This window comes from Aythya ferina (genome assembly GCF_964211825.1).
Source record: "Aythya ferina genome assembly, chromosome: 1".
NCBI lineage: Eukaryota > Metazoa > Chordata > Aves > Anseriformes > Anatidae > Aythya > Aythya ferina.
In genome coordinates this window covers 154,955,261-154,968,701 of record NC_140296.1, presented here as the reverse complement: position 1 = coordinate 154,968,701, position 13,441 = coordinate 154,955,261, and the positions used below count along the sequence as shown (strand labels likewise).

The 13,441-nt window shown below is 34.0% G+C and overlaps 1 protein-coding gene across 3 annotated transcripts in view; it reads right to left on the bottom strand.

Moving 5' to 3' along the window:
- Positions 1 to 13,441, bottom strand: part of TMTC2 (transmembrane O-mannosyltransferase targeting cadherins 2) — a 256,087-nt gene that overhangs the window by 28,283 nt on the left and 214,363 nt on the right. For all 3 annotated transcript variants that reach the window (XM_084505628.1, XM_084505627.1, XM_084505626.1), the window contains exon 10: positions 2,565 to 2,679. In XM_084505628.1, coding sequence (XP_084361754.1) covers positions 2,565 to 2,679 — 115 coding nt within the window. The remainder of the gene's footprint in view (positions 1 to 2,564; positions 2,680 to 13,441) is intronic.

The following is a 13,441-nucleotide window of genomic DNA, read 5'->3' as shown; positions in this document are numbered from 1 at the left end:
CAGTACGGCACTGGGAAGAACATTCAGTCAATACAAAAATATTAGAATTTGCAAAAAGAAAAAAAAAAAGAGCTACTACTATTACCTTCCCAGACATTTTGGACATCCTGCATCACCCACTTCAATATCAATTTCTTTCTCTTAATCCACAACAAATCTTTAAAATGTATCCCTCCTTCTCTCTCAAAACAGTTCACTTCTATGTCTTGTGAACTTCTATATTTTATAACCTCAAAGCTGTGGAGTACATTCAAAATTCTTACTTACCAATCAGTTTTTATAGATTTCTACAGCAACCTCAATAGCTATTGTCTGCCTACATGAAACTGCTATATTTAATAATTTCAGCTTTTCATTTATGACCCTCTTGAGTATCCATAGCTTCCAGCTTTCTTACTCTGTTCCAGTCTGAGTACCCCTTTCTTTTCTTCATTAATTTCTTGGTATCTGCTTTCCACTTGGAATCACCACTATTCTCCTTCACTCTATATATCCTGAAAATCAGCTTTTTCTGAAGTTCCACAGACTCATAATGGATTTGTAGTTGCTTTCCCAATGTATGGATACACATTCTCTTTGTCCAGTTGCTATTATGTAAACAATACATTGAATAAACTGCTAAGTAAAGCAGTAAACCAAGGCAGACAGCAGGATCATAACATTTTAGCAAAAATAATTCAAATAATTATGCATGTGGTTTTAAGGTAAAACTTGGCAGCACTGAATTTGACTTTACCACCCTGATGCTTATTAAATCATCCAGGCCAGTTGAGACTTCAAGAGCTGTTAAGAAGCCATTACAGTCTTCCACAAAGAAAGATAACTATTGTAATGGAAAACTAGATCAACTAGGTATCACATAGGAGCACAGATAGATTCTAGCTAAGCTAAACCATCAGCACATTTTTTTTTTAAAAAGCCTTTGGCTTAGTTGTTGTTTTGTTGCTGTTGTTTTAAGGTTTTAATTAGTGCTTAGAATTAAAATAGAGAATGCCATTCAGAGTACCTAAGCTCATTGCTGGATGAAACCTCCTAGAAGTGTCCAGTCCCAACCAGATCAAGTAGGGTAACCACGGCTGATGTACAGTACAGCAGCACAGCTCTTACACTGAGAGTGAAACAATACTCATATTCCAGTGTAAATATATGCCTTGAAGACCTGAAGTGCTTCAGTCAGTGGTCACAGAGACAGTGAGTCATGTAGTAAGCCTATTGCTAAATAGTATTGATGTATGCCAACACATTTTATAACACACACCAAAAATATCACAGCATTTTACACCGTTAAACTATCTGGCACAACACACTCACTGAAGTCAGTAGGAATCTGGCTATCTACATCCTTTTGGATTCAGCTTTCATGCCTAACTTACTATGCTTCTGTCTATGAATTTATTTAATTAAACTAGATGTTTTAACTTCCCGAATTGAGGAGACAGTTTCAGAAAATAATCAGGAGGAAGGAAAAATAGTGGATATACCTGTTGCAGGTCAAACCATTATATATCAGTGAACCATTTGTCTGTGCTTCTTTTCTAATCTATAAGCAGTAAGAGCTATATCTAAGAATGTTTTGGGGCTTATTTCAAAATCCTGGTATAAAAAACTTCATTCTACAACACAGGTCACTTGGCTGAAGCTGATTCTACCTTCTTTTTAATATCACTTTCTTTTCCTTTCATTTCATATCCTAAGTGTTAAAAGTACAAACAGCCAAGTGACAGATATTCATTAAATAAATAATCTCAATAACTGTTTTATGCTAATGAAGTATATTTTTTATTTCCTTGTCATCCATTTTCTGAGCATAGATGTAATCTAAATGAAATGAAGTATCCTCATAACTGTCAAGTCAACAATAGATAATAATTAGATAGTTACCCTAGAAATAAGTGTGGATGATACCTATTAAAGTAATGGGAATTTAATGATCACGTTCAGGCAGAAGCTCAATGTTACTGAATATCCAGGTCTAACCGCTTTAAAAGGAAAAAAAGGCAACTAAAATTTTATTCATTTCAGATACGAGAACAGAATTAAATATGACTACATTTAAAATCATAGATTCTGATAATAGTAATTGCTCCTGTGTGTCTAAAAGTCAGCATTAACCCGAGAATATTTAGATGTCTAATTATCCTAGTGTTCCCTACTGATATTAACACAAAAGGTGATATTTCCAATATTCTCTAGTTACCTCCAGATCTATAATTTTCAAATGGTATGCATCCTAAATCTTAAGAGATCAGATCAAAGGAAATCCTGCAGGATGTTCTTCACAAAAGAAACAATTGTTTTTATATGCAAGTAAAAAGAACTACCTACTTGTGAACAACGGAAGTTGTAAAGGCAATAAATTATGAGCTAGCACATAGAAAATTAGAAATAGATAGTCCTAATCCCACAACACTTTCATTACATTTCTTTTCATCTTACTAGAGATATTAAATTATTCAAAACAGTCCCTGAGCTTTAAAAATAAACCCTTTTTAAGCAAAGGCTGTAAAGACTTTTTTCTCCAAAACAAGAGAAGAAAATCAAGTAAGACATGTAAAGGTACTAACCTGAGCATATGGGCTGCATTGAAAACAACATCAAATTCTGTATTATCGAGTTCAGCTGCTTTCTTTGCCATCTCAGCTGCTTCTATTAGACGGGATTCTTCTAGGAGGAACTGACCTGGAATAGAGTACATGAACATGAATTCATGTAAAACAACTGATAGGTAATACTTCAGAAAATACAGATACAAAAAAAGAATTAAAAAACAAAAACAAATTAGATGTCCCACACTCAGTGTTTGGTCATTTATTGATTTACTCTGCATTGCAATATAATTAAAATGTAGAAAATACAGAAAAATCCAGTAGATATGATAGGAATAACTAACTGAAATATTTACAAAAGATATTTATGATTAGGAATAATGTCACAATAAAACTAAGCTGTCAAAAAACTATACCCTTGATCTGAGAGAGGCCTGTCTTCAAGAACCTGCCCTTCTGCTTATAGTTATACTGATCTTTGCTTCCTCAGAGGAAAAAGAAATAAAATCAAATAGCCTCTACAAGCAAAATATATTCCCATTTTATAAGGATATCTCAAAGATCGTATCAAATATATTTTTTACTTCTACATACATATATGCAAATGTTTCCCCAGCTTTAGAATTATAAGCAATACTTTGCTTTAAAAAGTTTGTATATGTATACCTTGATGAACTGACACTTTATCACATATATCAATGATTCTAATAGAATTGCAGTTTTTTATGTTTCCTAAGTAATCCTTACCTTTCACGTAAAAAAAAACAAACAAAAAAAAACCACCTGAAGATAGCTAAAATCATGTGACTGAATTTTTACAAATGGCAATATTGTAATCATCACACCAAGTTAAAACAGAGAAGAATAAATAATTTAGCATTAAGCAAACTTCAACTAAAGTACAGTAGTTTCAAAAGATAGGCAAATAACAACTAGTAAAACTCAACAAAATTGAGTTTTCCTTTGAAGAAGAACCTTAGTGATATGGTTTAGTGGAGGACTTGTTAGTGTTAGGTCAGAGGTTGGACTCGATGATCTAGAGTTCTCTTCCAACCTAGAAATTCTGTGATTCTGTGAAGAAGAAAACACTTTGGAAGCTACTCAAACCACCGTAGTTCTGCTCCTTTTAATGACTTTTTCACACCTAATTTGTAAAACATGTTATTTTTGGATCATGGACTTTTCAAAGGGTTTCAGCTGTCTAGACTTTGTGTCTGCATAACCTTATATTTGGAAAAGCCATCTTGAAGTATGGTGATTATATGCTCCAACATCCCATCCTTCCTTTTTTATCTTACTTTTGAAAAATCAGATCACTCATCCAAAAGTCCACCAAGTCATCACTGGCCACAAGCCTCTTCAGGAACAACAGTCCATGAAAAAATGAGTTCCTCTCATGGTAAGTGATTTTCTTTCTTTCTTGCCTCCTTTCCTCATACATTCCCTGTTGCTTTCTATATTTTTCTGCAGAAAATCCACTTAACCAGAGCCAGCAAGGTCTGTAAGGGCACAGTGAATCCAGTAATGCTTGGGTACAATGAACATTTTTGCAGAAGGAATTATCTCAATACCAAAAGTGATGAAAGACAGCTTTCCTAGCTTTTTGCTTTTTCTCCATGGATACATTTCAACTTGGCAAGAGACAGGAGATTCTTTACTCAGACAGTCACCTATGTCTTAGATATTCAGATCTGCAAAAGAGTCTCGGAAAAACATTCACATCTTACTGCATTCATAGCATAAGCCTTGCTTGCTTCAGTTACATCCACTCTCAGCTATGCGCCATCCTTTCATGCACTATGATGTTTTATGTTGTTTCCAGAAATAAATGATTTACAAAAAGGCTTTCTTAGAACAGCGAGAGGAAGGGAAAAACATAAAAAGAAAACATATGAGAACAATTTTGATCATAAGAAATTAATTTATCTTCAGAATTATAAACTATTGCTTGAGTCATTAACGGAAGTCTCTTATGAATGAGAAAATGTCAATATTTTCTCTCTTTCCTTATGTCAAGATGGGGAAAAAAATGGGACAAAAGTTACATTTTTTTTTCTTTTTTTTTGGTACCACATCAGGACATGCTTTATATACAGCAGGACAATCTCTGAATCTGAAAATTCTCAGACAATCTACCAATTACAATAGGCAGTTCGTATCCCCTGATTTGGCTGAATTATTTGAAAATAAAACTTTAGTTGATATTCCAATTCACTTTCAAATGAACTGAAAGAGCATCCCTCATCTTTAGGTCAATGTCAAAGCAAACCAGCCTAAAACTGTTAATATTGTGGGTGGCATTTTTTTGTTGTTTGTTTGTTTTGTTTTGTTTGTTTGCTTGTTTGTTTATAATGGAAAGTACTAGATTAGGAAAGCAAGATGGTAGTAACTGGATGTACTCTTTATACAGGAGGAGAGAAAGAACACGTAACCTTTTAGGCTTTGAGATGTACTAAGCCTTGAAGATTATTGTGAAAAAAAAAAAAAAAAAGAAAAAATATTTTGCAGCTTAGAACCTGAAAATAATGTCAACTGATCATTAGCCTAATTAATTCCAAAAGGGTGGAATAAAATATTTCTTTATTGTCTTCATCAAAAATAATTCAAGGATTTTTAGGGAGAGATCTTCAGAACCATACTTCTAGCTGTCTATATGAAACATTTCAACACTGGAGCTCAACAGAGATGTTATCTTAGGTATATTTATAACTAGTCCGAATGTAATAGAATGTAGCTGGTACATTCAACTTAATGTGACATAATCAACAAATTTCTCGACTGAGATTTACATTATTAAAACAGTAAAATTCTTTCTCTTCATCCATTTAATTACTAAATTACATTCTTGGAAACCTTTTCAAACCAATACTAATGGTTTACTGGCTGTCTTAAGCAACATATACTAGGTTAATTCTTAGCTCTTTAAGAGGTCTATAATATCAACATACTACTAAAAATATTATGAAATTCCTACATGCTTTAGGATTACTACAAGAAGGCTAATTTAGAATAGAACATCATTATTTACATTTACTGAAAAGCAAGTGCATTGCTAGCTGCTTTAGCTAAAGGCTTATTTTTATTAATGGCTTTTTCTATGATTCTGGCTGCATACATTCCATTAGTCTACATGGACATATCAAAAATGTCAGCAACAACTCTAACATTTTAAATTGTTAAAAATGGAATTCACTCTCTGTTTACTATCAGGACTCTTAAGAGTGTCTCTATAATAGGATTATTATTTTATATAACATATTAAAGGATAATCTTTACTGCAGTTTTACCAAAGCTATCTAAAACAAATTGCAATTAATCCATGACACCAACTAAGTACAAGTAAGACTTTCCAGAAAACTCTCGACTGCGCATTCCTATAAAAAAATCTCTCTCCTGCACTGAAGGGTTAATAACAGTGGAAATACCTCATGTTAAGTGGATAGGTAGCAGATGACACGTGGCACCCTCCTGAAACCAACTGTAGCATCATTTACACCTAAACTCTTACAGAATTCTGACTGCAAACAAGAGAGGAGAACACCCTGCAACTGCCCCACTCATTTCCTAAGTAGAGGTAATTTAATCAGAGGTTGCTGATTAAGCATTTCCATAAACTGACTGGGCTACAAATATAAATGACTGCTACCTTTTCAGTCTAGTGGAAAAGTCTACACTTGAGCATGCAGTTGTGTGGTGGGCTGCCCTAACCAGAGCCAAGCACTTGCTTGCTCACCCCCCAGCATGATGAGGGGACAGTAAAGGAAAAACAAAAGCAAGAAAATTTGAGGTTCAAGATAAAAACAGTTTAATATGTGAAGGAAAAAAAAAAAAAAAAAAGAAAAAAAAAAAAGAAAAAGAGAAAAAAAAGACAAAAAAGGAAATTGCTCACTGCTTCTCATATGTGGACTGATGCCCAGAAAGTTGTTTAACAAAGCTCACCTTAGAAGCCAAAAATCCTCTTTTTCTTCCTCTACTTCAGTTTTTATTGCTAAACATAACACTATATGCTATAGAATATACCTTTGGCCAGTTTGGGTCAGCTGTCCAAGCTGTATCCCCTCTGGGGACGGAGTGGGGAAAAGAGAAAGCTTTGATATTGTGCAAGCACTGTTCAGCAGCAGCCCAAACATTGGTGTGTTTATCAACGCTGCATTAGCCACAATCCAAAACACAGCATCACCCAGGCTGTTATGAAAAAAGTTAACTCCATCCCAAACAGACACAGTACAAGGTGGAAACTTTCAGTTAAGAATTGAGATTTGCCAGGTTCTCCTGAAATGCAAACCAAATTTATTCACACATCTAAATTTGATTTACGGCATCTAAGTAGAGATAACCCATTTTGAAAACATTAGCTACAGCTCCTTTTAAAATGATACACTAAGTTCATGGAAGAATGAATTGGATTGGCAGTTTTGTGTTGCAATTTCTTCAATAAAAAGGCGACTTCTGAACTTCTTCTGTCAAAGCTATAAAGATGTGTTTTCCCAAGAAAAGAACACTAGACAGGGCAAAATACTGGCAGAGTGTTAAGGTGGATCAGAAAGTTTGATCCACGAGCCCCTGGATCCAGGAGCCTCTTGTGTGGGTCTAAATTTACATGCAGGATTTTCTTCTTTGAAAGGTAGCTGGCAAACCGTGTGATTTATGAGACGCTGCCCAACATCACATACAGAGCTCTCTTATTGCAGGTGTCATGAATCTGAGTCTTGCCAACAGCATAAATTATGGTAGTCTGATTGTTTTTTGGAATCAGAATGAGATTTTTAGAAAATAGTTTTCTAGAAGCTCTGGATCCAAGATTTTCTTCCTTCAAGGAATGAGTATTTCTCATTGCTGTTCCAGAACAAGAGTGGGAAATCCACAGTCCAGTTCCAGATGTGATCTTCAACAACACTTTTCTTTGTCTGGAGCAGCATTATTACTTTAAATAGAATTTTCCATCTTTGCTAGATAGCATAGAGATGAGTGTAAATGTGTAGCCAAGAGTTCTTAAAGACCTTTGACAAAAGGGAACTAAGTCAATACTTCATTATCCTCTTAGTCATGTTTCTTTTTCCTCTAAACTCTAAGATACTTAAGCATCAAAAATAGTATTAAAAATTAAGGATCCTATACCTACGGCTTTGTTCAAACATTTTCCTGCAAATCACCAACAGTGGTTTTGAGTCTATATTGGACTGGAAAAAATGATAAGACAATATATGCAATCTACTTATCTCTGAAAAAAAAGAAAAAGAAAAAGAATATATATAATTTAAATAAATAATAAAATAAAGTAAAGTAAAGTAAAGTAAAGTAAAATAAAATAAAATAAAATAAAATAAAATAAAATAAAATAAAATAAAATAAAGTAAAATAAAGTAAAATAAAATAAAATAAAATAAAATAAAATAAACCAGTTTCCAGTTCCCCATGGTTGAAAAGAACTGATTTTCATCTTCTGTCAAAAATTTTAACAACTATTCATCCATAGAGATGAAAGCATAGAGCTTTAATAATAATAATAATTAATTAAGAGCTTTAATAATAATAATAATAAAGCATAGAGCTTTAATAAAAGCCTGTATAATTCTCTCTCTAAAATGACCATGAACATTTGTAAAGCATTTTGTTAAGACCTGTGCAAACACCAGTTTAAAAGCTATAAACTGAATGGGTAGTCCTGCTATTTTGTTGTAATATAAAAGGTATTAATTGGTTGGGATGTGCCTGTTTGTAACAATCTTTCATGTTCAGAGCACAAGCGCATTAGTGCGTGCCTCAAGAATTGGCTTCATCTATTCCCTACTGGCACTATGATCTTTTATTTCACTAGATAAAAGTGAAAGTTGCACCGATCTTTCCTTAGTTGAAATGTTCATTCTCTTTCGCTCACTGGCATCCATTCAAAGATACTTTGTACCAGAACAGAGAGGGTTTCTGAAACAGTGCATCTTGCTACTACTACTTTTAAAAAGAAACATTCTGAGTGTTCTGGGGATGCTCTTGGGTTTTCTCTTCCAACTTGCTTCCAGCTTGCTTTCTTGTCCTGCTGTCTTTATTAATGCAGAAAACAAACAAACAAACAAACAAACAAAAACAAAACAAAACAAAAACAAGAGTAAACTTTCTTCTGAATAAGAAGGAAGAAAATTTCTAATCCCAACAGAGAGTAGTTAGCACTTGTTTTTTTAAATAGATATACCTTCATCACCAAATCTTCTGCATTTTATCCTCTTCAAAAGAGTTTTCTCCTTCTATGGCAGCAACTTAAACAACTATTTTAACATGAGAAGTGGATATATCAAGACCATAAACTCAAATGTCAAATGAGGTCTCTTCCAACCTAGAAAATTCTGTGATTCTGTGATTCTGTGATCTGTTTATAATAAACTTCACTAGTGGTTCTTTCAGCACATTCAACACCAAGGATTTGAAACCCAATATTTGTTGAAGCTTTCAAAGCACTTAGTGTTCCATCTCAAACCAAAACAGGTATCAGGTTCTGAGTGACTTCACACATTTTGTGAGTCTTTGAAGCACACAGAAAGGCTACAATATCATGTCTTGAGAACTGAACTATATTCTTATTGGCATGCGCAGAACCGTGACTGAAACCACCGCTACCTCTGTGCCAATCAGGAGCAAAAGAGCAGATGCCAAGTGATATTTCTCTAAATGGAAAAATTTCCATAATATGCTGGGGAAGAAATGAGAGGAAAGACCTTGCCTCTGAGTTGATATCCAAAACTTTTTGGGTGATGAATCAATGTTGCAAGATGCCAAGTCAACAGACATGACCTAATGTAACTGTTTCCTCTCAGAGTTTCAAAACAGATTCATTGGCTGTGAATGAGCATTTCCCAGAGCAAGGGAATGTTTGCTTAAAGATCTTGTTTTCAAGGCCTGTTAAGACAATTTCTCACTGAATGTGTAGGATGTGACAGGGGAAACAAAGATGAACTTACATCACCTAGAATCACCTAGATGGCAGTAGCATTCCAGTTTGTTTTACTGTTCCTTATATCCCATTCCATCTTTCCACCTGCTTTCTGGCTTTCTTTCTGAAAGAACTGTTGGGGAGTCTATCCCCTCAATTCTTTTCTATCAAGAAGATTATTCAGTGCAAATAAAATGAATAGAAAGACTATGCAAGCCAGTGGGTGCTGCAACATCAATATCAGCACTGGCTTAGAACAGTCCTTTCTTATTAAACCTTTTATTTGTCTGAAAAACTTATCTGTTGCAGTTGTGCTAAATATACCATTGGATGTCATCCAGAGCACAACCAGAGATAACAGAGAAAAAATTAAATTGCAAGCCTTTGGGACTCAATGACTGATCTTGTGACCACATCTGGATCACTACAAGCTCTCACTAAAACATAAAAATGATGATGAAAATGTATAATGCAGAGGACCTGATGTTTTTACAAATCCTAAGCTAGAGTCTGGACCCTATATAATTCCCCAGACACCTGGTGATATATAAGATTTGGAAAAGAGATACTTGGATAGGAAAGAACTATTCAGTTGTGCTTTTGTAGCACCTCCATGCTCTGTCTTCAAAAATCTTCATAATGAGTTGGTACTCATGGGTCAGAACATATAATCATTAACAAGTCTTTGGGGATCATTGCACCACAAGCTTTTTCAGTTCCTGCAGAAATCCCAAATTTTGGCAACATGAAAGATGCATAAAGACACATTTCCAGCACTGTCTCTAATCTAAAATTTCTACATGATAACTCTTGAACAGTCTAGTATATTGTGCTGAGGAAGCAGAGTCAGCCACATATTCAGGATGTCAGAATGATTAGATTTAAGGAGAAACTTAAAGGGAGAGCCAGAAACATGTACATTCCACAGCATTTAGGGTCGGTGACCTAGCTTGTTTGGAAGTACTCCACTACATTCCATCACTTAAGCAATTGGTTCTAAAGGGATTTTGGAATAAATAGTTATTAGAGTGGTTTGCAATAATCTTCTTTTAATGTTGTATGATAGCAACAGCCTAGAGAGCAGCAAAAAGGACTTGACAATTTATGAATACGTCTTTGTATGCTCATTAAAGTTACTCACAGCTGCCAAGAAAAATGCAAACGACTTAAAACTAGTATATTCTTCCAAATAATTCTGTTTCTGATACATCTTTCTTGTTCAATTTCATTTTGGAACTAAGAATTACTCTCTATGTTAATAGCAGCTGAAGATTTTCTTAAATCTAAGTTATTGGAGAGTTCTGGGAGCAAAAAGGTTGGAAGATTAGTGAAGTTTTTATGTGAGCCAGTTACATCTCTCTTCCTGTTTTAGGTCTATGAATCTTGTGTCCCTTGAATAACATTTATTGATACTGTAGGAGCAGGTACAAGCTGTATCCCAAGCATCTTACTTTGACAGCACTGTATGCACAAGATGGAGAAATTCCTTCTTAAAAAGTACATGTTCTATCATAAACTTTTTCATATAGCTTCCCTACAAGATTATGACATATTTAGTGTTAGGATTTCCAAAAGATTTTAAAAGGCAAGAAAAACTTTCATTTGCTGAAAGGTTCATGAGTGCATATTGGCAAGGCTGGCAAAGTGACTTAGTGATGGACGTACTGCATCTGGTTGGCCCTGACCCCATCACATCAAGGAATTTAATTTCTCAACACACAATCACCATGTAGCATCTGGTATTCCCAATAGAGCAGATCCATGCACTCTTTTATTTATTACTTTGCATACACTGCATTTAGCCAACCTGACAGTTGGGCAAATGGACAGTTCATTCACTGGAATTACACACTGTGAGGTCAGTTTTATTCATTTCATTGATGAAGATAAAAACTGACCCTCCTATGAGCCTAGGTGACATTTCTTCAGTTGGCATAAAAGTTTCTTGAAGAAATCAGTAAGACCTCATTCCTAGGTCACAGCTGATATTTCTCTTTCCTATCAATAAAACTTTGATGTTTAATTTTTCATTACGACACTGTTCTCTTCAGAAGATCTTTTCATTACATATTTGGGAGAAAAATAAAGTTTTCCTAGGCTGCTCTTCAGGCAATGAAGAATAAAGACAAAAAAATCTAGCACTGTGAATAATGTAACTACATATAAGGATTATACATACATCACATCTAAGAAGAAAATTGAATGCACACATGTAAGTATATATAAATTTTCACAGTAACACATCTATGACTTAATGAAAAAACGTGTTTCAAAATCAACTGCTAAACCAACTTCTAAATTATCAAGAATTCAAAAGTGAAAAATAATTAAAAAGAAAAGTGAGAATATTAGAGAATGCGTTAATCTATTCTGCCTTCAATGAGAGCAGAGCCAATGCTCTTCACTTTTACCTAATCTGACAGGCTGTTTTTCATTTTGTTTTATGGTTATAACTGGAAATGTACTAAAAAAGGCAGATAATCAATGTGGACTGCCTAATTAAGTGAATGTATAATTAATCTAATGAGAATAATCCCTTTTTATAATGAAAAGAGAATCGTTAAACAATTCAGTGTTATTAGAAACAATGAATTATTCAAATGAACTATTTTAAAAAGAGGTCTCAATGGTGATTGGTAAAACAGAATTAATTGAACATCCTGTTTGGTTCTAGACTTTCCCATTCCAATTAAACTAGTACAAATGTAAGGAAGAAGGACCCTCTACACAAATTTATCTTGAAATCTCAACACACGTACATACATGCTACTTGATTTACATTGTGTTGGAGAGAGGCAACTGTATACACTTTAAGAGGCACGTTAACAACACTTATTTATAGCAAAATAAAACCTGGTTTAGTATCACTTTTTTGTTTGTTTGTTTGTTTCTTTTGTTTTGCTTTCAGACAGCAAATTATAAAGGAAATAAGAAAGCTTTGTAAGTAAAACATTTCCACTACATAAACTTCACTGTAATTTTAGGGTTTTTATTATTTTTATTTTTTTGCTTGTTTAAGTGAAAGATAATGCATAAAGCATCCAATAAGCTCAAAATCCTCAATTACACTGCATTTCAGTCAAAAGATTCTGAAGAATTTATGCTCCAAACAGATAAACACTTAAGTACAGAATGCCATTTGAAATTCATCCCATCTCTCTTCACTGACCAATTTTATACAGAATCTTTCTTCAGCTTTTCCCGAGATAGGGTCACTGCAAGCAGAAATGGAAATTCCTTTGTGAGTGGTCAATAGAGTATCCAAAACTAAATATTCTCTGGGGCATAATGGCATTCGTCTGACCTCAGTGGACATTCCTATTTCTGGCAAATTCAAAAATTTGATTTACTGATTCATTAAATGCTAACACAGTCTCACAGTATTTATATGAAATATTCCTTTGGAATTGATGAGTTCTCTCTGTGGATGCTGTTTGACATTCAGATTCATCCCACTTGACCATAAGCATTTAATCAAGGCACCCATTTCAGAAAGAGCTCTCAAGGAGTTGAATGGAGATGACAGCAACAAAGACCATTTCAGTTATGTGGTCTATCTCACACTGCAGATACCTAGTGCTTTCTGTTGATGACAGAAGCTGTGTATGCCCCTGCAGGATCTACTGTGGCACACTCAAGTTAGATGTTTAAAGTAAAGTGGGATACATGAGAGCCAATATCCTGAGTAGATGTGGGTAGGGTATTTTGAAGAAAAGTTTCCCAGAAAAAACAAAGATGGATGTTCAAAAAATGAATAAACATTTATTAAGTTCAACTCAGTTTAGTCAGAACTGTTCATTTCAAATGTATATAAAAAGAAAATATGAATTAAAATATCCAAGTAAAAACCTCAACTTTTACTGAAACATTCAAATCTAGCATATGAAATAATTTTCTCCAGTATTTCAGTTTAAAAACATGTAGGTTGTGCTAAAAATATTATTTTCATTGCAGAGAATTAAAAATAAATAAA